The sequence below is a fragment of the Elephantulus edwardii genome, unplaced genomic scaffold (genome assembly GCF_000299155.1).
Source record: "Elephantulus edwardii isolate Elephantulus edwardi_28Jun2011 unplaced genomic scaffold, EleEdw1.0 scaffold00467, whole genome shotgun sequence".
Classification (NCBI taxonomy): Eukaryota; Metazoa; Chordata; class Mammalia; order Macroscelidea; family Macroscelididae; genus Elephantulus; species Elephantulus edwardii.
This window is the reverse complement of record NW_006400217.1, coordinates 493,794-520,455: the sequence shown is the minus strand read 5'-3', so window position 1 is coordinate 520,455 and position 26,662 is coordinate 493,794. Positions and strand designations below refer to the sequence as shown.

General features: G+C 38.7%; 1 protein-coding gene and 1 pseudogene across 3 annotated transcripts in view; one reads left to right on the top strand and one right to left on the bottom strand.

Annotated features, from left to right (window-relative positions):
* NAPB (N-ethylmaleimide-sensitive factor attachment protein, beta) overlaps positions 1-26,662 on the top strand; it is a 98,490-nt gene that overhangs the window by 37,970 nt on the left and 33,858 nt on the right. The window contains exons 2-7 of one of the 3 annotated variants that reach the window (XM_006902897.1): positions 2,637-2,716; positions 5,891-6,007; positions 11,522-11,568; positions 11,729-11,806; positions 19,927-19,982; positions 20,192-20,276. In XM_006902897.1, the coding sequence (XP_006902959.1) occupies positions 2,637-2,716; positions 5,891-6,007; positions 11,522-11,568; positions 11,729-11,806; positions 19,927-19,982; positions 20,192-20,276 (463 nt within the window). Of the gene's footprint in view, positions 1-2,636; positions 2,717-5,878; positions 6,008-11,521; positions 11,569-11,728; positions 11,807-19,926; positions 19,983-20,191; positions 20,277-26,662 lie in introns of all 3 variants that reach the window. The other 2 variants (XM_006902898.1, XM_006902899.1) reach the window with 2 other exon arrangements.
* LOC102846395 lies at positions 1,316-2,088 on the bottom strand (annotated as a pseudogene).

Here is a 26,662-nt window from a genome sequence, read left to right as displayed (position 1 = left end):
GAGCAGGGTTTAGGGCTATTGTACATAGGGTCGCTATGAGTCGCAAACGACTCGACGGCACATGACAACAGCAACAACATGAGTTATAGTGACTTGACAGGACGTAGTAACAACGATGATATTGAGTGTCTGGTTTTTTCACATACCTCATTGTGAAAGTAGTTCCTTTATCTCTGCGAAGTCAGCTTGTTATATTTTTTCTCCCTGTTCCCTGAAGAGTTAACCTTCACCATGGGATTCTACCCCTGAATTTCTTAACCTGAATAAACCACTTAACTTGAAGTATATTTTGTGAGCTCTTTATGATGGCCATTTCAAGAAATGTTGAACCCATCATGGAAGTAGAGGCTCATGAGTAGGAGACAATGTAAAAATTGGTAAAAGAATGGAAGGTGGGTGTATATGCCTGACCTCATAAGACTTCATTGTACATCACGGGAGCCTCCACTTTGCTTGAGGACTTGTATTGACACAGAGATACTGGTTCTTTAATGGTGTCTGGAGCTTACTTGGTGTCCTAACATGTTACAGTGTGCCTTATGTTCCTATCATGCTTATAGGTACAAGGGTCACCTGGGACCAAACCTGTTTTAGTTCTTGTATTTTCAGTACAAGTTCTTCAGGGAGCTTTGGTGACATAGTCTATAGAAAATTGTGCCTCTTACACCAGCTGAGGTGCTGCTACAGTTTGAATCTACCATTGATTCTCCAGGAGACAGTTTCCTTTTTTTATGATTCATAGCCTTGGACACCCAAGGGAGGGTTGCTCTGAGTTAGAACAGCCTCAAATGCTCTGTGGTTTTTGGCTATTATAATTATAGGAAGAAACATCTGAGTAACTCTCTCAGTAAAAGTGTAACCAGCTATCTGGTATCAAACTTACAGAACTAAATATGTTCCAGCGGCAGTGGGATGTAAAATGCACTTCTGCCTGCAGTGAAGGAGTCCTGACGTACCTTCTGCAGTAAAAAAGGACTTGTCTCCTACCAACACTGAGTATGACTATACCAGGGCTGCTTTCCCAGATGATTTCTATGGGATTGACTTCTGGTTTCAGCTTTAAATTTCAGGTTTAATTATTTTCCCCCCAAAATACCAACAGTGAAATTGATGAAATCTTTATATTTGTCATTAAAGACTGATGAAAACCTGTAATTAATTCTATTTAAAAAAAAATCTAACATCTCAATTGAAAAGAATTGTATTCACTCATTAAATGCTAATAGTTTTCTAAGACAAATTGAAAATATCCAGCATGCATGTTTCATTTCAGTACAATAGATTTAAGACCAAGCATACATGTTACAAGACTAGATTACAAATTATCATAGTCATCATCATCTTCACGTTTTCTTTTCAATGCATTAGATGGTTCACTGGCAGTATTTTGTGATGATACCATATTAGTTGTAATAAGAATATTTTTGGATCCAATTAATGATAGATTAATCAGAATATTCTGAACTGCTGACGTTGCTGGAATCGATGCTTTTACAGCCGGAATCTGTGAAGTAGGTATCTGGACTAAATCGTTGCCCGGTGAGGGAAATTGGAGTCCCTACTTTAGTTGAAACAGACATGGTTTATGGGGTTGGTGTACCTAGTGTGGAAGTACTGGGTCTGCTAGTAACAGAACCAATACTTAGCCTTGGAACTGTTATTCTTCCTGCAGCACCAGATGTCTTTTTCTGTATGGACTTACGTCAATAATTTGGAGCAGCTAAGCAGTACCTATCAGGTGGCAATATAGGACCAGAATATGGCTTGATCAAAGGCAAAGGAGTTTGGTTTCTTTTCCATGAAATAGCTAATAAAAAAATCTCTTGGAGGAGGAGAGGTGAAAGACTGGTCAGCACGACACTGGATTGCCAATCGCACCTCATCTGCATCAACAGTTGCTTTCTTAGCATGGCTTGAATAAATTTTTGCATCGTCTAGAATTGTAGTTACATATCAGAAGGCAAATTCCAACATCTGATTTATAACTCTTGGCTCATATTCTGTAATGCCCATATCCTTCAGGATTTGTGCCATCATCTGTTCATCTTTCGGCATGCTCTTGGGATAAATCATCTTTCCAGACTCCATAATATCTGGTGATCAGACTTCTTTAGCTAAATCACCCACATTCATGTATTTCAGTCCTGATCTTGAGGCAGGCTCTCCAACCCCAGGTGTACCAGTGAGCAAGATGTTCGGCTGCAACATGGTCCCCACCGCCTCAGGTTTAATTTTAAGTCTGACTCAGTATGCTGAATTCTTGGAAATTAACAAGGAGAAATATCTTTATCCTTTAAATAAAATCTTTGAAAATCATACTGCTAATTTGCATATGATATAAAATTTGCAGTTTTCATGTTTGCAGAAGAGAACAGGGCTTTAAGGGGTCAGCTGGATGTATTTTCATATTAGCTCTGCAGCTTCCTAGCTGTCTTCTCTGAGCTGGTTACTTAATTGTATTACCTTTGTATCCCTTAATTCCCTCATCTGAAAATCAGAATAGTAAGAATATCTCCTTTGTACAGTGTTAAAATTCATTGATGATTGGCACATTAGATATTTATTCAGGTAGGGAGGAATAAAGACATGAATAGTTGTTATAATAAAACTTGATCTTTTTAAAATATCTTTCTTAGAGGAAACACACGAATAGAAGAAGCTTGTGAAATGTACACCAGAGCTGCAAATATGTTCAAGATGGCCAAAAATTGGAGTGGTATGTACAAAATTTTTGTTTTTTTACTTTTAGGACAATAGCTTCCAAATCCATTAAAAGGAGGAAATGGCTTTTATCCCCCTGAGACAATAAAAGACTGTTGGCTTTTATTGACAGGAGTCAGTGTTCCTGATCTTCAAGGACTTGCATAATTTCTCAGTTGTGATTTCTATCCCTCCTGTTGCTCATTCCATCTCCTCTCACCTCAGAACCTTTGCATGCACTATGCTGTTCCCTCTATCTGACACATTCTTCTCCCTAAGTGAAGTGTGTGGGTTCCCTGACTTCTTTCAGGTCCTTCTTTAACCTGTCTAGCCCTTTTTTATAAGTAATAACATCATTATCTTCATGGAAACCTATTTCCTCTGATACCTTCATTACCAGCCAGCAAAAATAAGTAAAATACATAGTATTTTAATTTTTATATTATTTGTATATTTTTCATGTGCTCCTATTATGTGACATTCCTAAATAGAATGTAGACCTTTGAAGGCGGGGGTATTTGTGTGGTTTGTTTTCTGCTATATCTCCAGGGCCCCTGGTAGCTTATTCCATAGGAATTGTTCTGCCAACCCAAATGTATTTCTTCTCCGGTGGTTCAAATCCACCAGTGGGGCTGAGGGAGAAAGATCGTCTCCTCTAAAAACCCACTCTCCAGTGGGTCAGCTATGAGTTGTTTCTGATTTCATGGCAAAGACATGATATCTTCAGGGCCTGGACTAGTGTTTGTCACAGAGTAGGTTGTCAGTATATTTGGATAGATGAATTTTGGACTTTTTGGTAAAATTGTGCCTATGCAGTAACGGTGATGATTATAACATTACTGCTTTGATTGTTGGAAAAGTATAACACCAGTTTCACAGATGAGAAAAATTTAGGTTGTGAAATTCTGTGACTTCCCTGAGCTTAGTGTGTGTACTCTTAAGACACTTCCAAGTTTCGAAAACTCAAACTGGCCTTTGTAGCAGTAATTGAAATAACTACTCAAGCAAAAATCAGCAGCTAATTTTAGAAGGTGGAAGTGTGAAAATGTAAAACTAAAGCCACTTACTATTTCCATGGAAATAAAGTTATCTGGAAAAACTCTGGATGTGGTTATATTACAGAAAGAATTGACTGTTCCATACTGATCATGGGATAGTCAGCATAGGTAAGCTATCTCAACTGAAGTGCTGATGGAGAGGAAAAATATAAGTTGTGAAAGAACTGAAGCACATGATATACTTAATGTAAATTTTTAAATGTGCCAAACCACACTCAAGATTTCAGGATAAATCTGCATACAATAATTACTATGTCTAGCACACACTTAATGTGAACCAGAGCCTATTCTATACATTCATGAGGTCCAAGTTATTATTAGCACACTCTTCTGAGGTAGTTGTTATCAATGTTGCTATATTTCCTGAAGTGGCAGTAGTTTACTGCCACTTCAACCCTGGCAGTGTCCCTTGCCCTACCTCCAGGAATGCTGACTTCTCCAGCAGAAGGGTTAAGGCCCAACCAGCAGTTTTCCAGTCCCAGCACTGTACTGTAGCCAACATCCTTTCTGATTAGTCAATTAACTCTAACAAAGTGATTTCAGTATGTTTTGAAAACTGCCAACATACCCTTACTGAAAACTAAGATAAAGTGAGATTCTGCTCTACATTGTCCTTTTACTAATGGACACTGTTTCTTTCCTTTCTTCCGTTTAGGACTGACTTCTATTCCAAGCCTGATAGAGCTAATGTCTCTAGATACTTTCTCTTCTATACTGTGCTCATTTTCCTGAGAGTTTGCTACATTACTTTCCTTGAACTTGGAACCTCATGATAAAGTGGATGATCCCAGTCCAGTTCCTCAGGCTGACATTTAAAGCCATCCCTAATTCCTGGTTTCCACTGCCCTACCACATTCATGGCTTCAGGCGCCATGAGCTTTGCACTACACTCCAGCTCTACTTCTTTCTTACTTCCTGAATACCGAATATTTTCCTTCCTGTTTGTATATGACTCTTCTGCTAGGAATACTTTTCCTCATTTCTTTATGCTACTCAAGTTTGCATTTTCTGATTCAGAATTTTTCTGATGACGTTCAGTACATTGATTTCATCCATTCAAAGAGTCCTTGAAAGTACCTCTAACTAAATCAGTCAGCACTCTGCAGAGAAATGTGTGAATTGTCACACTAAGTAGACAGGCTAAACTCATGTGAATTTTGATTGATTTGGCTACAAACCAAAGGAATTCAAAAGGATTTTCAAATTTTAAAAAATTTTAAAATTATAGGCCTTATTTTCATTTTTGGGGAAACTTGGCTTCTCTTCTCCATGAAGCTTTCATTCACAGTTCCTTCTACTGCTTCTCACTCTGGCTATTTAGAACACTATCAATTGTACTTAAAGTTACTATCTTCCCTTCAGGAGTGAAAACTAAGACAAGCAAGTAAACATCTTTGATCTCTCTCTCTTACCTTTAGTCTTGATGGCTTATGGTCCCTGTTGTTGTGGGCCATTGAATCAGAACTGGTACATAGCTGACTTCCAGTGGGTTTTTAGAGACACCAAATTAGAGAGCACAGAAGTATATTGCCCATACTTCTGTGGAGCAACTGTGGGATTGAAGCATAACTTCTTAAACTAGACCACCAGTGCTCCGAAAAAGAACATGTACCTCCCTGTCAGGGAATTGAACCCTAGTTTCTTCTTTGACAGGTGGGTATACTTAATGCTAATGTGCAGCCCCTGATCTGCCTTTATTATGTATGTGGATTATAGTTATATTGCTAGAGCTTTGCTGCTTATATTGAATGGCAAAGCCAAAAAAAAAAAAGCTTAAAGTCTCTTGGAAGATTAGTCAGCTTAATCTGCCCTTGGGATAATCTTTGCACTATTTTGCTTAGTTCTGATTCATTTTATGTATAAAAATAATTGTTCGCTTGCTCATATTTCCATGTGCTTCTCATTGAAATACTACCTTTTCAAAGTAATAAAAGCTTTTTAATTTAAGTGAAGTTTTATAAATCATATTGATTTTTCATGCATTTGTGAAATAATAGCTTTATAGGTATTGGGTTGTGTACCATCAAATCAAACTCAACCCATAGCTGACCCTCTGGTAGTTTTTCAGGTGAAGATACAGCATTTAGCATGGACTATGATGATATTATTTGTAATGAAAATATTTTCTTCAGCTTCAGGAAATGCATTTTGTCAAGCAGCCAAGCTCCATATGCAGCTTCAGAGCAAGCACGATTCTGCTACCAGTTTTGTAGATGCTGGAAATGCTTATAAAAAGGCAGACCCACAAGGTAAACCATGGCTATTATGTTGCATGTCACCTCTGTATCACTCACTGTTTCCTCATGTCAACTGTCCTGGTGTCCATCCTTTCTCATGCCTTATGCTGTTGGACTTGATGAGCATTGGCAAAAAGAGTTTCTTTACTTTGAAATAGGGAGATTTTGGTAATTTTTAGGGATAATTTTCCTTTAATGATTTGGATCTTTAGTTAGGACAAAAGAAATGAAATTCATCCTGTTTAGTTATATATAGTATTAGTGCATTTATGGCACATTTTGGAGACATTTTTAGCAATTTACTTTATCTAAGACTAGTTTGAGGTATGTCTTTTATCTAAGACTTGTCTTAGAATTAACTAAATTTTATTAATTTCTATATTTTTCGTAAATACATATTTTATTACCTTTACTCTTAAATATTTAGTTGATTTTAAGATCCAGTTAATGTGAAATTATAATTTTAGAGTGCTTGTGAGTATATTTTATTCACACAGTATTCATCTGTTCAGTAGTTTTCAAAATACTTCTTTAGAGAAAAAATAAAATTGACTAACACCATTTTGCGTGTGTGTGTGTGTGTGTGTAAAACTGTTACACTTAGCAGTTAAAAGTAATTTTTCTTTAAGCAGTCCAGTTTTTTAAGCACAGAAATCCCCAGTTTTATGAATATATTATAAAGAAATAAGGTACTTTGAAGGACTTGCATGTAACAATTTACTCAGTGAGGTGGGAGTTCTTATTTGTAAGGATACCTCCATCAGGTTTTGGAAGTTGTAGTCCATCAGAGTCGCTAGTGGATTTTCTTTGACGATAGGTTAGCAGTTCAACTTGCTACAGACAATGCCACCAGAGCTTCACTTAATTGCAGTTATTTTCCAAAAGTGAAAACTGTTACCAGCATAAATGAGCAGTAATTTAGTGAAAGTAGAAAACATTAGAACATAACTGCTTTTGGAGACTCCTTGGTTGAATGGTAAATGTTCACAGGGTAGTTACTGAGAGAACCACAGGAAACTGAATGTTTCCTGTGGTTCCTGAGCTCAATTTTAGAAAAAAGTTTTTATACAAAGAAGTACATCCAAAAAACACTGGGAAGAGGATGCATTTAGAAAAAGGTTTATACACAAAGAAGTACATCCAAAAAACAATGGGAAGAGGATGCATCAAATATAGGGAATTTGGGTGCAGTAGACAATTTTTCTGTCTGTTAAAGATATATCAATGTGGGGGTGGAGCGGTGTGTAAATAAATACAAATTTAAGAGAAAAAGGATTTTTAAATTCATTTTAAAATTAATATTACTTGCCTAATGTTTTGGTGACTTGGTAATAAATTGTGCTGCCAACTTATAGGTACGTAGTTTGAATTCACCAGTCATTCCATGGGGAAAGATAAGACAGTTGTCTTTCTTGTGATTTACTGTCTCTGAAAATTTACTGGAGGATAAGCTGTGAGTTGATTTCAACTTGCCAGTCCTCAGCAACAACATTTTAAGCCATGTTCTCTAGAGATGCAAAATCATTGACTATTACTTATAATTATTTTCCATTGTTTTTCTTAAATGCTTAAGACTCTCAACTGCTTATACAAACACACACACACACGCACACACACACATATTTTATGTTTATATATTGAGGAGCACTGATGTTAAACCACCAACTAGGATGCTGCGCTACTAACCCAAAGGTAGGTGGTTTAAATGCAACAAACTGTTCCTTGGGAGACAGATAGGCAGCCTTCTCCCTTGCAGTTTATAGCTATTGAAAACCTGCAGGAAGGTCAGCTATGAGTTGGTTTGAACTCATCCTCGGTGAGTCTTATCTAGATAATGTATATAAAAGAGATTAATTTGATTTCAAGGAAATTATTAACATGCTTGTAAAAGGTCTGTGAGGCTGATGAGTCCCAGTTGTTGGCAAGCAGGCGTGGAGACTGATGGCTTTGGAAACTGTTGACTTCCGAGGCTTACAAATCAAAAAGTTGTCAGGGAGCAGAGTCAGGAATGGAGGTCATGGATCGCATGCACGATTGGCCAGGAAACTCGTGAGCCAAGTGAGTCTGCATATTCAGTGCAGGCCACACCACTGAAAGAAACTTCCTATTTATGTGGTCATATCTTTATAGAACCTCCTCTAACCTGCCTCCTTACATCATAGAGATTAAAACTGACAATACATAGAATAGTTACTTTTACTGAGGATCAGGCCATATTGATACATAATATTAATCATCACACTTATTTCTTCAGTTTTCAATCTGTACTTCTTTTAAACCACAGGAAAAAGTTGGAGTTATTAAAATTATGTAACAGGATAATAAAAACCACCATTTTGGGGCAAGGAAAATATGTTCACTTTATTAAAAATTAATATGATTTATTAGCATTATGAGCGCAGAGAAGCCAAAGCACAAGGAAGAATTCAAGATACTAAAGAGTTGAATAGAAGATTTCAAAAGGCAGCACGGGATGACAAAGCAAAATATTACAATGAAATGTGCAAGGAGTTGGAGTCAGAAAATCAAAAGGGCCGAACTCGCTCAGCATATCTTAAGCTCAAGGAACTGAAGAACAAATTCAAACCTCGAGTTGCTATAATCAAGGATGCTTTCGGCAGAATGTTAAATGATCCAGGAAGTATTAAAAGAAGATGGAAAGAATATACTGAGTCACTGTATCGAAAGGAATTGGAAGACACAGAAGAATTTCATGAAACAACATATGAGCAAGAGCCTATGGTGATGAAAGAAGAAGTTCAGGCTGCTTTGAAGGACATGGCAAAAAATACGGCTCCAGGAATAGATGGTATACCAATTGACGTATTTCAGTTAACAAATGCTGCCATGGACGTGCTCACCAAGTTGTGCCAAGAAATCTGGAGAACAACCACTTGGCCAACTGACTGGAAGAGATAGATATTTGTTCCTATCCCAAAGAAAGGTGACCCAACAGAATGTGGAAACCACAGAACAATCTCACTGATTTCACATGCAAGCAAGATTTTACTGAAGATTATCCAAAAACGACTGGGACAGCACATCAGCAGAGAACTACCAGAAGTCCAGGCTGGGTTTAGAAGGGGTCGTGGTACTAGGGATATTGTAGCTGATGTTAGATGGATCTTGGCTGAAAGCAGGGAATACCAGAGGAATGTCTATCTGTGTTTCATTGACTATGCAAAGGCATTTGACTGTGTAGATCATAACAAACTATGGCTGACTCTGAGAAGAATGGGAATCCCAGAACACTTGATTGTTCTAATGTGAAACTTATACTTGGACCAGGAGGCAGTCGTCAGAACAGAGCAAGGGAACACTGCGTGGTTGAAAATTGGGAAGGGCATACGCCAGGGATGCATCCCATCTCCATACCTTTTCAACCTATGTGCAGAACAGATTATCCGGCAGGCTGGGCTCTTTGAGGAGAAATGTGGGGTCAAGATTGGTGGACGATTTATCAACAATCTGCGTTATGCGGATGACACAACCCTGCTTGCTGAAACTGAAGAGGACCTGAAGCGCCTGCTGCAGAGTGTCAAGGACTGCAGCCTACAATATGGATTGAGGCTCAATGTCAAGAAGACAAAGATTCTCACCACTGGACCAATTGGCAGCATCAGGATGGATGGTGAAGAGATTGAGATTGTACACAGCTTTAGTTTGCTTGGCTCCATAGTCAACAGTCTTGGCACCAGCAGCCAGGAAATTAAAAGACGTATTGCCATGGGACTGAAGAGCAGTGGTGTCTCTCTGGAGACTAAGGTGCGTCTGATACAGGCCATGGTCTTCGCAATCACTTGTTATGCATCAGAGAGTTGGACAATGACCAAGGAGGATAGAAGGAGAATTGATGCCTTTGAGCTGTGGTGCTGGAGAAGAGTATTGAGAATACCATGGACTGCTAGGAAAACAAACAGATTTGTCCTGAAAGGGTTAAACCGGGTGGCTCCTTGGAGGCAAGGATTCTGAGGCTCCGTCTAACATATTTTGGACATGTTGTGAGGAGAGACAAGTCCTTAGAAAGGGACATCATGCTTGGGAAGGTGGAGGGACAGCGCAGGAGAGGAAGGCCCTCTATGAGGTGGATTGATTCAGTGACTGGGATAATTGGGATGGGAGTGTCAGAGACAGTGCGATTGGCACAGGACAGAGTGGAGTTTAGGGCTGTTGTACATAGGGTCGCTGTGAGTTACAAGTGACTCGACGGCACATAACAGCAACAACAACAACATTAGCATTATGATATATTGTGATAATTTTTATTTTTTAGATGTGTATATACCAATTAACATCTTTGCATATTTGTACAAAATGTTGACTACCTTTTTTTGTTTAAGAGTAGAAATTTGTTATTTTCAAATTTTTTTAATTTTATGTTGGTTTGCTCACTAAGTTCGTATTCATTGTTTCACACTACTCTTCTTTCATATTGTGTTTCATATAATAATTTTCCTGCATTATGTTTTATAAAATCAATCACTGGACCTTGCCCATCGTTACCTAGTCTTTTCAGGTCCCCATCAGAACCTTCCCATTTCTTTTACCCCTTTCCTCCACCCACTAAACTGTGCAGCCCTGTGGTTTCACCTCTACCCCTCTGCTTCCATCCACCCTTTCCCCCATGGGTCCACATGTTTTACTAGATATCCTTCTATTTTTACAATAATGGTCTCATACAGATATGTCCTTATGAGACTGATTTCACTCAGCATAATTCTCTCCAGTCTCTTCCAAGTTATGTAGTATTTTTCAAATTCCTTGTTCCCAAGTGCTACATAGTATTCCATCATGTGAATGTACTACAATTTCTCAATCCATTAAGTTGTAGGTAGACACTTGGACTATTTCTGTATTCTTGCGATGTTCAATAATGCTATTATCAGAGGAACTCTCATACATTGTTGGTGGGATTGTAAAATGGTACAACCACACTGGAAGATAGTTTGGCATTTCCTTAAAAAGTTGAACATTGGAACTCTATATGACCCAGGTTTCCACTACTAGGAATGTACCCTAAGGAAATTAGACTGAGACACAAATGGAGATCTGTTGACTTCTTTTAAGAGTTATCTGGATAAGAATTTCAAAGTGCTTTGATTTAGGCTGCATGTAAAATAAGATTATTTATTTTCTTATGAGTAGAACTGTCTTCCAAACATAACTTGGTACGCATAAACTTAATATTTCAATTTTGGGAGGCAAAGCTTATCAGTATTCATATTAACTACCATGATTTTGTCTTCTTTATAATACATTCTTCTGCCTGGCTGGTTTAAGGTTAAGAGCTGCTGAGCCTGTATTGGCTCCAATTAAATTTTCCTGAATTAAACGATTTTGACTATAAATACACCTCTGCTGATAGATCTGAGCTTTTTGTGTGATTTATATATTGCTTTTCATTAACTAACCTATCCATTCTCCATCCTAGAATAGTACTTTATTCCAGGAAGGCAATTTTACCTGAACCACTTTGACTAATTTTTTTTTATTGTTTGTTTGTTTGTTTAAATGCCTACGCTTCAGAGGCTATCAACTGCTTAAATGCAGCCATTGACATTTACACAGATATGGTAAGACATTACCTTGCTTGATTGACTGTGGGGTAGAGTCCTTGTGATGATTCAGAGTTGTTTTTTCTTTTCATTTGTTCCCAAACTATTTGGCTCTCAAATAAGGTTTTTGTTGTTTTGGATTTTTTTCCAAAAACTTTGTCTTTTTATATTCCCGTAGGGAAGGTTTACAATTGCAGCCAAGCACCACATTACTATTGCAGAGATCTATGAGACTGAACTTGTAGACATTGAGAAGGTAAGTAAGCAATTAAATTTCTCATTGACTTGGTGTCAAGTTAGTAGATAAATTGACCTAAGAACTTTCTTTTCTTCAGTTGGAGTTTGAGTAGTATGGAGTGCTCATCAGTGACTCAGAATGGAAGCCTGTTAGTGCTGACTGATAGATAATGCTATTTTCCTGGAGTAAGTTTTTAGGAGAGGCTCTTTCTTGGAAAAGTACCTCATGCTTGGAAAAGTGGAAGGTCAGTGAAAGAGAGGAACACTCTAAAGGAGATGGATTGGCACAGTGACAGCAGAAGTGGGCTTAACTGTGTCAGAGATGATGAGGATGGCACAGAATAGGACAGGGTTAGGACCACTATGAGTCATACTTGATGGCACATGACAATGACAGCAAGTAAAATGTATAAGACATGAAAGTTTGTTAAAATTCATCAAACTTTACCAGTTATTTCTATATCTGAGTAGTGATAAAATGTTGATAATTACTAATAGAATATTTAGCTTTGTTATTCAGGACTCTGAAGGAAGCTTAAGTACTACAGTTATTTTTAAGCCATTTAAATAAAGGCTGTGACTTTGGAGAAGAAAGTAGATAAATGCCAATGTGGCCGCCTTGCATGCTTCACCTGCATCTGATTTTCTGAATTATAGTTGGTGGTGATAGAAGAGGAGAAAACATTTAATGAGCATCAGTAGCACAAGGGAACACTTATTCAAGATCAGGAAAGTAGTGTGTCAAGGATGTGTCCTGTCTCCATACCTTTTCAACCAGTATGCAGAACAGATCATTCAAGAAGCTGGAGTTTATGAAGAAGAATGTGGCATCATGATTGTAGAAAAACTTACTAACAACCTGCATTATGCAGATGACACAACATTGAGGAGGACTTGAAGTGTTTGCTGCAAAGCTCAAGGAGTGCAGTTTTCAATAAGGATTGCAGCTCACTGTCAGGTAAACAAAGGTCCTCACCAGCAGGCCAATTGGCAACATCATGATAGATGAAGAGATTGAAGCTGTTAATGATTTCCGCTTTCTTGGCTCCACAATCACCACTCTTGACACCAGCAGTCAGGAAACCTAAAGACAAGGTGTTTTGGAGAAACCTGTCAAGGACCTCTCTAAAGTGATAAAGAGCAATGATGTAAGGTGCACCCATTCCAGGCCATAGTTTTCTGAGTTGTTTGCTCTGCATCTAAGAGCTGAACTATGATTAAGAATTATAGAAGAATTGATGCATTTGAGTTGTGTTGCTGGAGAAGAGCAATGAACATAACTTTGAAATGCCAAGAGAACAAACAGGACTGTCCTAGAAAGGATGAAACCAGTTTGCTCCTTGGAAGCAAGGATTTTGAGCAAAATCCTTTTGAGAAGCTCCTGTCTCACATATTTTGGACTTGTTGCCAGGACGAACCATCAAGCTTGGAACAGTGGAAGGTTAGCGCAAGAGAGGAAGACCTTGCATACATGGACACAGTGGCTGTGGCAGTGAGGTCAGGTATATCAGAAAAAATGAGATTGGCTCAGGATAAGGCAAGGTTCAGAGATATTTTGCATAGGGTTGCTATAAGTTGTAGTTGACTTAGCAGCACAAAACAACTACTACAGTAGGTTCTATTCCTGGTGGTATGTCTATTGTTTATAGTGTCACTATGAGATGTAGGTGACTTGAAGACATCTAACAGCGACTTTGCCTTTGGTGACATACTGTGAATTGTAGTGCATTTCAGCTTTCTCCAAAGCTAGCGTCAACACTTTAGTTTTCTCCCCATGCTGCACTATCATACTTTGGGCATGTTGTCTGAAGGGATGAGTTCTTGGAAAAAGATATCATTCTGGGAAAAATAGAGTGTCAGAGAAAGAGAGGAAAACCCTTAATGAGTTATATATTATACAGTGTCTGCAGTAGTAGCCTTGAGCATCTCCCAGGATGGCCCAAGGTTCAGATCCATTATTCATAGGTCAGTCGTTGTGAGTGGTAGGCTGGTATTTGACACCACCCTTCCAAACCACTCTTCTTACTCTTTTCCACATAATGCTCTGCCAGAATGCTGGTTCTCTCACATGCCAGCTAAGTTCCTGCCTTAGGACCCTTGCTCTAGCTGTTGCATCTGCCTACAAGAGCGCTTCCACAGATATCTGCATGACTATTAAGTCTTCAAGTTTCTGCTAAGTTTTCACCTTTTCTGTGAAGCCTGTTATCAAACCTAGTTAAAATATTAACCTACCCCTATCAACAACTCCCAGGAACACCATTGTACTTTTTTCAGCCTTTTAGTTTCTTACTACCTCACAATCTTCAGGGCACATGTCCTCTAACATCATGCTCTGTGATCTGCTTGCTTATAATCCCTGTTACTCATTGTTTCTCCCCGTCCACTAGGATGAGTACCCATGACAGCAAGGAGTTTTTTTGTTTACTGATGTATTCCAAGAACCCATCCCTCTGGAATATAGATGTGTGCTAAGTAAACAAAAAGTGCCCACATCTTTTCCATAGCTGGATACTCTAGAGCAGATAGAGGTTCTTGGTCTTGGCTCAGGCATTGTCCCTTGCTGTTAGCTACCTTCAATCTGACTGACTTACCCTATCCATAAGAGAATAAATCATTGCTCAGTCTTGTGCTATACTTAGTCTCTTCTGTAGTTCTCAATCTCTGCTATATTGAAGTGTATTTTTGCAGTCACTATGTCAGTCCATCTGTTGATGTTGTACTGACATTATTGATGTTTGTCCTTCTGACTTCATGCTGACCACCCCATTTTTGTTTATACACCTCAAAATTCACTCACACTCATTACATAAAATTATTGTTTGTCTATTTTGTCATATTTGCCCTGCTTTACTAAAGATACCCTCTGGTCCTCTTGATTTTATCATTGACAGCCTATGCATTGGCAGTATGCATTGAAGTGTTTTATTGGAGAGGTTATCACTGTAGATCCTGGTAGGAGTAGATAGAGTCTTGGACCTTGCACCTTTCTTTGTTCCCTGGTATAGAATTCATGATGTAGTAGGCAGAAAAGGCTCTGGAATAGCTGGAACATTTATTTGGTTGTGGTGTGTAGAATAGGAAAAATATTTTTATTTATATTGAATTAGTGTTAGAAGCTGGGAAGTGCCAAGAGCATTTTTGCCAGGTTATGCTTCCTGAGTTAGCTTCCTTGGTTGGTGAGAGGCTCCAAGAGAACTGCCATCTTCTTTGCCACAGGGATAACTTTAGCATGCCATGTCACCACCTTGTCTCTCTAACTTTGGAGGATGGACAACAGGATCTTTTATTTCTTCTCTGTCTTCTCTAAAATCCTCTTTTCTTCATGGTTCTCCTATCATTCTGTGAATTAGTATTAGGTGGAATCTTACTTTTGTCAATGTAGTTTGGTCCTTTTTTTTTTTAAATAATTTCTTTTTTTTTATTAATTTCAATGAACATCTACAGAGATTTTGGAATTCCATTCATTCATTGTTGCACTTTTCTCCCCTTCCCCCCCATTCGCTCCTCTCCTTGAAAAGCAGAAGAAAAACCCCTTCATTGGTACACAATCATCCTGTGCACCCCACCCCCACCCCAAATATACTCCACTCTGCAAAGCAACTTCTAAGAAAACTTATTAAACATACACACTCAAGGGTAACTTATGTTTCCTGATGTTTTGCACTCCTGTGTATTTAAAAACACTCTCCTTTTTCTTTCTGGTTGTCCTGGTGGATTTGTGATCAGTTGTGTGTAAAGTTTAAATTTGCTAAATAATTTTTACCAAGATATCTTATATCTGGTTTGTTATAAATTTCAAAGACTACATTTTTCAATATGTTCTAGGTAAGCTTCCCCCGCCCCCCTTGTTGTGTACCATTGAGTTGGATCCGACTGGCACAGGAGGAGATTGCCCTTCCTTCTCCAGCGGAACATCTGGTAGATTTGATCCACGCACCTTTGGGATTGAAGCACAGCTTCTTGCCACTAGGCCACCAAAGCTCCTACTGTTTTCAATATGGATTACATTTCAACATAAAGAAGACAAAGTTCCTCACAACAGGCAATATCAGTATAAATGGAGAATACATAGAAATTGTCAGTGATTTCATCTTAACTGCATCCACAATCAGCACTTTTAATACCAACTGTCAAGAAATCAAAAGACAAGTTGCATTAGGAAAATCTACTGTTAAGGCCTTCTCCAGAGTGCTAAAGAAAAATGATGTCAGTTTAAAGACTGTGGTATGCTTTATCTAAGCCATAGGCATGTCAGTTACTTGCTATGCATCTGAAAGTTGGCCAGTGACTAATAATAGAAGAATTTATACCTTTGAGTTGTGGTATTGGTGAAGAATATAGAATATCGCATACACTACCAAGAGAAGAAACAGGTCTGCCCTGGAAAAAGTGAAACCAAAGTGCTCTTTAGAGGCTAGGATGGTGAAACTCCCCCCTCTTCTATATTTTGGTCATGTTGTAAGGAGGGGCCAGAATTTAGAGAAAGACATAATGGTTGAAAAGGTGGAGGATCCCCATAAGAGAAGAAGACCCTCAACAAGATGGATTGACATAGTAACAGTAACAGTGGGCTCCAGTGTATTGGAGATGATGATGAGGATGGCACACAGTAGGGCAAGGTTCAGAGCTGTTATATGGTTGTTATGAGCTGTGGTAGACTCCTCCTCACATAACAGCAACAGTTGTAGGAGTTGCATTGCTGTCCTAAACGGGGCCGCTCTTGGCAATTTGAATCACCAGGGGCTCTGCAGGAGAAAGATAAGCAGTCTCCTCTCATGTGATTTACAATCTCCAAAAACCTATTGGCCAGTCAGCTATGAGTTGGTTCATACTGGACAGCATTGAGAAACTCTGTAAATCGCATTATGCTAGGCTCTAGCTAAGTATTTGGTGGGTAACCAAAAAGTTGGTGGTTTGAGCACTCCAGAGGCACCATGTACATAAAGCTTTTCAGTCTACTTCTGAGATTCAGCCTTTGGAAACCGTGGGCTACTCTGGCACACATGGGCTTCTCTGAATCTGAATGAAGTCCACAGGAATTAACTTGTTATGCTAGGTTCAGGGATAGGAGAGTGTGCAAAGATAGACGTGCATTCTGCCCTCATAGTTGTTGTTGTTGTTGTTAGGTGCCATTGAGTCAAGTATAACTCATAGCAACTCTGTCAACAAGAAGCCTAAACCCTGTGCTGTCCTGAGCTTACATTTTATGGAAAACCAGAGAAGGTGCACATTTATCAAGTAATTCATCACCATCCGTGGCAGCTCTGAGAATTGTTCAAAGAATACATTCTGCAGACTTTTCTGAATATGCATATATTTACAGAAAGATTGCCATCATGGACCTATGTTTTTATAGCTGTGCTTTTTTAGTTGCATGTTACTGGATGATAATAATAACAATAATAATGATCTGTTACTCTTAATGATAGCACAGTAACTCATATTTAACCACTTAACTATGTCTAAGTTTTTCTCCAATTATAGGTAATGCTAAGAAAATGTAATGCTTTGGGGTATATATTAGGAGTTGTTTAAATGTTAGTAAGAATCACCAAAATAATTTTCAAACATAATTCCCTAATGTTGTTGTTAGGTACCATTGCATCCACTGTAATAGTGACACTATGAAACCTTGCCCTCTCCTGCACCATCCTCACAATCTCTCCCATTATCAAGGATGTTGTTGCAGTCAATACTGGGTCAGTCCATCTTGTTGGAAATCTTCCTCTCTTTTGCTGGCCCTCTCCTTTTCCCCAACACGATGCCTTTTTCTGAGACTTGGTGACTCCTGACAACATGCCCAAAATATGTGAGACAAAGAGTCACGTCTCTTACCTCTGGAGTACCCTGGTTGCCTTTATTAGTTTATTCTTTTGGCAGTCCATGGTATATGCAATATCCCTCCCCCCCAACAGTACAATATTAAAGGCATCAATTCTTGTTTAATCTTCCTGCAATGTCAAGCTTTCACATGAAGCATTAAAAATACCACGATTTGGATCAGGTGTATCTTAGTCTTTAAACTGACATCCTTGCTCTTCAGCTCTTTTAAAAAGGTCTTTAACAGCCCAATTAGCACATCTCTTCAATTCTTGATTGCTGTTATCATGGATGTTGATTGTGGAACCAAGTAAAATGAAATCTTTAATGACTTCTGACTTTGCTCCATCAATTACAATATTACCTAGTGGTCCAGTTGTGAAGAATTTTTTTTTTTACGATGAGTTGTAGTCCATACAGAAAGCTGTAGTCTGTAGTCATTGATCTTCAATAAGTGCTTCAAGTCCTCTTCAAGAAAGCAAGATTATATTATTTGCATGTTTCAAGTTGTTGATGAGACTTGCTTCAATCCTTATGCTACATTCTTCATATTGGCCAAGATTGTAAATTATTTGCTCACCATACAGATGAAATTAGGTGTGGAAAAAGGATACAACCCAACACCCCTTTCCTGATTTTAAACCCTGAAATGCTCCCTTTTTCTGTTTGAATGACTGCTTCTTTGAATAGGTTTCACGTGAACACCATTAAATGCTCTGCAGTTCCCATTTTTCTTGATGTTTCTCATAATTTATTATGATCTACACAATCAAATCCCTTCTTAGAGTTAATAAGATACAAACATTGAATAGATAGAAAACTATAGTATACTCACACAATGGAATATTATACAGGATTTAAAATCAATGAACTTGTAAAACATTATACAATATGGGTAAGCCTGGAGGAAATAATGCTGAGTGAAATATGTCAGTCACAAAAGGACAAATATTTTAGAGTGTTGATGTGGCTCCAAGTAAAATGAAGTTGTTGGCATTTTAAATCTTATTCTGTCTATCATGACGTTGCTTATTGGTCCAGTAGTGAGGGTTTTTGTTTTCTGGTATTAAACTATAATCTATATTAAAGGCTATAATCTGTATATAAAGGCTGTAGTCTTTGATATTCTGTAGTGTTTCAAGTATTCTCCACTTTATGCAAGCAAGGTTGTGTCATCTGTATAGTGGTGGTTGTTGATGAGTCTTCTTCCAATCCTGATGGCGCATTCTTCCTCTTACAGTTCAGCTTCTTGAATTATCTGCTCAGCATACAGATTTAATAGATATGAAAAAAGAATACATTCCTAACACTATTCCTGATTTTAAACCATACAGTGTTTCTTTGTTCTGTTTGAACAGCTCCTTCTTGGGTTTTGTATAGGTTTTACATAAGCACAATTGAGTGTTCTGGGATTCTCATTCTTCTTAATACTATCCATAATTTATTAAGATCCATGCAGTCAAATAAATCTCTTGGGTAGTCTTTGCTTTTAGTCAAGATCCGTCTGAAATCAGCAGTGATATCCTTCATGTCACAGTATCTTCTGAATCCAGCTTAAATTTCTTGAAGTTCCCTGTTGATGTACTGTTCCAGTCATTTTTTAATAAGATTTTGTTTACATTTAATGTTACTGCTATTCTTCCATCTTCTTCCTTTCTTAGAATCTCTGCTATTCTTAAGCCCATTGTCCTGGTTACTATGCCAGTCCATTTCATTGAAGATTTTCCTTTCTTTCACTTGCTCGGTGCTTGTTCAGGCATGATGTCCTTTTCCTTAGACTGGCCTCTCTTTATATTATGCACAAAGTATGTGGGATAGAAGTCTAAAAAGAACTCTCTGATGACCCTGCTTCCAAGAGAAATTTTTTTGTATTTCTTCTTCAGTCATCTTTATTCATTATATATATGAAGCAATTGAAAATACCATGGCTTGAGTCAAGTGCATCCATGATTTTTAGCGGATGAAAAGGAGAAAAAATCTAGAAAAGAAAGCAAAGCAGATATATGAGCCACACTTGGGAGTGGCTTATAGTATATCCGCTTACATTCCACTGTATAGGACTAATAGTGTAATTGTCCCTAAGGGCCTTAAGCCTGGAAAATGATGTAACTTGGTAGCCATGCTTAACCACCAACCTGTTAACTGTGATAATGATTTTGATAGATTGTGAGCATGAAAGAAGAGTGAACATAAATGAATTAGTTCAGGTTGTGAAAATGTTGTTGCAGTATTTGTCAGAAAAGTAACTGTGCAAAATGTGGTTTTAAATGCAGTGCTTTAAAAACATACTTTGTAGATAAAATATTTGTGTGTTTTCAGGCTATTGCACATTATGAACAATCTGCTGATTATTACAAAGGAGAAGAATCCAACAGGCAAGTGCTTTTTTCTTTATATAATTTAACTGGATCCTTCTGTAGATTAACTTATGAAATCTTATTTGTATTATGTATGATGAAAATAAAAATATTATTCTTTAATGTATTAAATATTCATATGAGATGAAAAGGTATTGGGCTCATGCCAACATATTTTGTTTTTCCATTGGGTTGTTATTTCCTCTAACTCTGGTTTTTCATTTCAGTTCTGCTAACAAGTGTCTGCTAAAGGTAGCAGCTTATGCTGCCCAGCTTGAGCAGTACCAGAAAGCCATTGAGATCTACGAACAGGTGAACATACTGCTGTCTAATTTCACATGGAAACCATTCTGAGTATTTTAAATTTATTTTCCTTTTATTGAGATGTAATTAATATGTCATGTAATTCATTCCTTTAAAGAATGCACATCAATGATATTTAATAATTTCACCAAGTTGTATAATCATCATCACTATGACTCCTTTGTTGTTTTTGTTATGTGCTGTTGAGTTGCTTGTGACTGATAGTGACCCTGTGTATAATAGCCCTGAATCCTGCTCTATCCTGTATAACCTTATTACCTCTTACACACCTACCCTTATTACTCCAGTCACTGAATCTTACATTTTACAGAAAGGAGCAAATGAAAGACAGTTATCAAATAGCAGAAGCCTTTTCTGGCCTAGGTGCTTTTTTTTGAAGACGTTGTACTGTCTAACATTTCAGCCCAATGATAGTCAGGAAAGTCAAGCATTCTGATGTCTGTGTGTGAATAACAAATCATTAAGGCTCACAGAGGTGACCGAAGGCCAGCTTGTGGCCTGCCCAATTGGTGACTCTCAGGACAGGAAAGGCCACTTCAGATCCAGCAGAAGTGACTCCGAGGTGGCAGGCGCAGAGGCCTGTGCAAGAGGCTGCAGTGCGCCCGCCACCCCACGCGCTGTGTCCAGCAGCGCAGGCATAAAAGGACCCACGTTGGCGGCAACCAAAATAACATGGTGGCTACTTCTCAGAACAAGTTTTTTAAAACAAAGCACATGGTAGCCTTGGTATCCTTTCTGGACAGAGGAACTCAGCTGGAACCCCATGGGATGTCTCCAGGACTCTGCACAACCTCCTCTATGCTTGGAGTTGGCTTCTGTTGTTAATGTCACTACCTACTTACTCTTTCTGATTGCCCAGGCCTCCTCCCTTGCTTGAAGAATGATGGTTGCACTTTCTCTGTTGTTGACAGATTCACTTCTGGTTCATCCCCACCCGTGTGACAGAAATCGCCCCTCTGCATTTCCAAGGTGATCACATTTACAGGAGCAGATTGCTGAGTCTTTTCTCCCATAGGATCTCCGGAGGTGTTCAAACTGCCATCCTTTCATTTAGCAAACATGTGCTAAACCACTGTTTCATCAGAGCCCCTTCGTTCACTTTGCAGTTAATACAATTGCCTCTTGCTCCGCAAAGTGCCCAGGCTTGCCTCCCTGCTGGCAGAAGCAGCATTTTAAGTTTGTGAACTTCCAAATCTGCCCAAGTCGCTCCAGGACAGCAGAACAACACAGTAATTCGCTCTTGTTCATATCCTTGGAAATGGTAGCTGTATGTGGGAATGAACTTGACATATGAACATGTCATCCCCCATTCTTGGTTTCATTTAATCAGAGATCAGAACTAAGCTACTTTCTGTCCATATAGATTTGCCTGTTCTTGACTTTTCTTATAAATGGAGTGATGCAATATACAACCTTTGGTTACTAGCTTATTTCACTTAGCATCATGTTTTCAAGTCCATCTATATTCTGAGGGTTTGATCAAGAACCAATAGTCCTGAAGACATTGGTGAAAACTAACACATTTTCTTCCTCTCTCTCTTCAATTTACATTGTAATCATGTCTTGTTTCAGATTGTCATACATATAATGTCTAATCCTCCATTCCTTTCAAGTAGTCCTTCCTTTTACTTATTCTGATATAGTGTTTTTATGGTGTCTTTGAGTATATCTCTTTGAGTATCTTTTTTGTGGTTGCTTTTGATTTTTATATTACATATTGTCATCTACTGTTGTCATTTTATTACTTTGGGTAAAATATATAAACCCTGTATCACGGTGGTAATGAAGAAGTCAAAGCTGCACTAATGGCGTTAGCAAAATATAAGTCCTCGGGAATTGATGGGATGCTAGTTGACATGTTTCATCTAACAGGTGGAGCTCTGGATATGCTCACCAGTCTGTGGCAGGAAATTGAGAGGACAGCTTTCTGGCTAACTGATTGGAAGAGGTCCATATTTATTCTCATTCCCAAGAAAGGTTATCTAATAGAATGGAAATTTATTAACAGTATCATTACTGTCACATGCAAGCAAAATACTGGAGAAGAACTGCTAGAATAGTAGATAAATAGGGAATTACAGGAGGTCAAGTGGGATTTAGAAGAAGCTGTGGCACCAGGGATATCATAGCTGATGTTAGATGGATCCTGAGTAAAAGCAAAGAATACTAGAAGAATGTCTATTTGTGCTTTATTGAATACGCAGAGGTATTTGTGTGGAACATAACAAGTTATGGCTGACATTGAGAATACTGGGAATCCCAGACCACTTAACTGTGCTCATATGAAACCTATACCTAGATCAGAGGCTGTTGTGCAAACAGAGCAAGGAACGTTGTTGTTGTTATGTGCCGTCAGATCACTTCTGTACAGCAGCTCTGAATCCTGCTCTGTCCTGAGCCAGTCTCAATTCCAACACACCAACCCCCATTGCCCCAGTTACTGTATCAATCCATTTCATCTGGGGTCTTCTTCTGTGTTGTCCCTCCATCCTTCTGAGTATGATGTCCTTCTCCAAGGACCACTCCCTCCTGGCCACATGCCCAGAATATGTGAAGACAGAGCTTAAAAATCCTAGCGCCTAAGGAAAAACTTTGTTTCGCCCTCTCCAAGACAGACCTATTTGTTTTCCTGGCGATCCATGGTTCAAGACTCTTCTCCAGCACTAAAACTCAAAGGTATCAATTCTTTGATCATCCTTAGTTATTGTCCAGATTTCTGATTTATAGCAAGTAATTGCGAAGATCATGGCTTGGATTGTTGCTGTTATGTGCCTTCCAGTAGCCTGCAACTCATAGTGACCCTGTGTACAACATCTCTGAATCCTGCTCTGTCCTGAGGCAACCTTACTGTCTCTGACATATCTTCCACCATTACCCCAGTCACTGAGTCAATTAATCTCATCGAGGATCTTCTTTCCTCTCCTGTCCCTCTACCCTCCCAAGCATAATGTACCTTTCCTAAGGACTGGTTCCTCCTTGAAACACACCCAGCGTATGTCAGGCAGAGCTTCAGAATCTTTGCCTCCAAGGAGCAATCTGGTTTCACCCTCTTCAGGATGAACCTATTTGTTCTCTTAGCGGTCCATGGTATATTCAATTCCTTGATTCTCCTTCTGTCATCCCTAGTCATTGTCTAGCTTTATGATGCATAGCACACGATTGCAAAGACCATGGCCTGGACCAGGCACACCTTAGTCTCCAGAATGACATTGTTGCTCTTCAGTACTCTGTTGATGACCCTGACAACAGTCTAGAGCCGAGAAAACTAAAACTGTTAACAATCACAATCTCTTCATCATCTATCATAATGATACCATTTGGGCCAGTGGTGAGAATCTTTGCTTTCTTGATGTTGAGCTTCAATACATATTGAAGGCTATAATCTCTAGACTGACACAGTTCCTTTTCAGTACTCTGGAGAGGTTCTTGAGAGCAGGTTTCACAGTGTAATTTGTCTTTTGATTTCCTGACTGCTGGTGCCAAGAGTGTTGATTGTGGAGCTGAGCAAGCTGTAATTGTTAACAACCTCAATCTTTTCTCCATCTATCGTGCTGCTGGCTATTGGACCCATAGTGAGAATCTTTGTCTTCTTGATGTTGAGCTTCAGACCATATTGAAGACTATAGTCCTTGACCTTCTCCAGCAAGCGCTTCAGGTCCTCCTCAGTTTCGGCAAGCAAGGATGTATCATCTGCATAACATATGTTGTTGATGAGTCATCCTTCAGTCCTGATGCCACATTCACCTTCATAAAGTCTTGCTTCTCGAATGATCTGTTCTGCATATAGATTGAAAAGGTATAGAGACAAGATACATCTCTGATGCATCCCTTACCTGATTTTGAATCCTGCATTGTTTCCCTGCTCTATTCTGAGGACTGCTTCCTGGTCCAAGCTGTAGGTTTCTAATAAGCACAACCAAGTGCTTTGGGGTTCCCATTCTCCTCAGAGCTAACCACAGTTTGTTTTTATTCACAGTCAAATGCCTTTATTCCTATGGTACTCTTTGCATGGGGTTGCTAAGAGTGACTCAACACTCTTAAGTCACTCTCTGAAGTAACTCTCTTAAGTAACTCAACAGCACTTAACAACAACCTTCCTATTCACAATTAATTGTAGGGTTTACTAGGGAAACAGGTTGGAGGTCAAGGCAAAAGGCAAAGGACAGACTTTTTATACCATGAAAGTCCAGATTTAGCAAACAGTAATGGTCTAAGTTAACAGCAAGGCACAGTCCCTTAATTTGTTTGGACAGCTTCTCATTCTGTGCTGTTGAGTCAAGTAAGACTCATAGTGGGGGAAAAAAAGAAGATTCATAGTCTTCGAATAGCAGGACACAATCCAGTTAGTTCCTCAGTTAATCCAGCAATTAATTGAAGGACTTAGTCTGTCAATTAATCTTGCTTCTTCATCAATAACAAGGTAACTCTGGTGCAGGTTCTGTGTGGCTGTCAGGTTGTGTGTTGCCAGTCTCCCCACAATCCATTTAGCTCACTCTCTTACATTGCCCTCACAGTTATTGATGATATAGAAAATGCTGATCAGCTGCAGCAAACCATGTACCCACAGCTGAGGCACCAGAATACCACTCCCCCAGAGGAGCTGAGGGTGGTGAGTGGAGCCTCAAATATTCATTTAACTCAAACATTCCCACCTACCCATATGGTCCAGCCTAAGACAATGAATAGAAAAGTAGAAAATCCTACCACCATACTTACCTGTTTATTTTTTTAATCCTAATTTTCCAGAATCCCTTATTTTCTTTCTTTAAAGAGTTTCCATCATCCACACTTATTTTCCTTTATCTTTGGAAATCTTGGGCTTTTTTTTTTTTTAACTACTGAGGTGTATTTTTCACTGGATAGATGATTCTAAGTTTATTCTTTTAGTCCTAGAAAAATACCGTGCCATTTATGGTTCTGTGAGCAATAGTGTACACTTTGATTATTAAATATAGCACTTGAGACTGAGCCCTCATCTTAGAAGACAGAAAGGAAGGAGGAATAGTTGCAAACATTCATTAATAATTAGAATGTGGAATGTATGTATGCAAGAAAATGTCTTCTCTTTCATTGACCTTTCGCCTTCCAAGCTTTAGTCCCTTTTTGAGGAATAACATTTTCTAGCCATGTGTCGAAAGTATGTGAGATGAAGATTCAGCATCCTTGCCTTCAGCTAGCACTCTGGCTACACTTTGTCCAAGACATATCTGTCTGGTTTTATTGGATTGTTGTGGTTTTTGTGTTTTTTTGTTTTGTTTGTTTTTTTCCGAATCCATGGGATATTCAGTGCTGTTGTCCAACACCACAAAGGCTTCAGTTATTTTTCTGTCATCCTTATTCATTGTTCAGCTCTCTTATGCATAGCAAGTTATTGAAAAGACCATGTCCTGAATCAGGCACAGCTTAGTTCTTGAATTAACACCATAGATTTTCACTAATTTGGAGAGCTTTCTGACAGCAGAATTGCCCAATGCAATACGTTTTCTGATCTGACTGCAAAGTCCCAAGGCTGTTGATTGTGGATTCATTCAAATTCGATTAAATAGTTGACAATTTCATCCTTTTATCCATCTATTATGATGGTGTCTCTAAGTCCAGTGCTGAGAATTTTTGTCTTCTTGATGTTGAGATGCAATTCATATTGAAAGCTTTAGTCTTTGATCTTCTGTAGCAAGTGTTTCAAGTCCTCCTCACTCTTAGCAAGCAAAGTTATGTTGTCTGCATAATGCAGGTGGTTGATGATTCTTCCTGCAATTCTGATGCTGCATTTCTCTTCATAGAGTTCAGCTTCATTAACACATTGCCGCAAATGATGGTAATACATCGAAGGAAAAGAAAAAGTGTTTCTAAACACGGTCGTCAATTTAAAAGTATGCGGCAATGTGTTAATGATTTATTCAGCATACAGATTTAATAGATATGGAGAAAGGATGTATAGGAGTAGAGTCCCCATTTTTCTGTGGTGCTTAGCTGGAGCAATGATTAAAGTTTTCTGTCTTCCTAGCCTATTTTATTTTTATGTAGCAAAGTTTTTTCTTTTTGGAGGAAGATTCATCAATAATCTGTATTATGTAGATGACACAGCCCTGCTTGCTGAAACTGAGGAGGACCTGAAGCTCTTGCTGCAGAAGGTCAAGGACTACAGCTTTCAATATGGATTGAGGCTCAATATCTAGAAAACAAAGATTCTCACCAGCAGGTCAATTGGCAGCATCATGATGGATGGTGAAGAGATTGAGAGTGTTAACAGCGTTAGTTTGCTTGGCTCCACAGTAAACACTCCTGACACCAGCATCCAGGAAATCAAAAGATGTATTGCAATGGGAAAGTCTGCTGTTAGAGACATCTCCAAAGTACTGAAGAGCAATGATGTC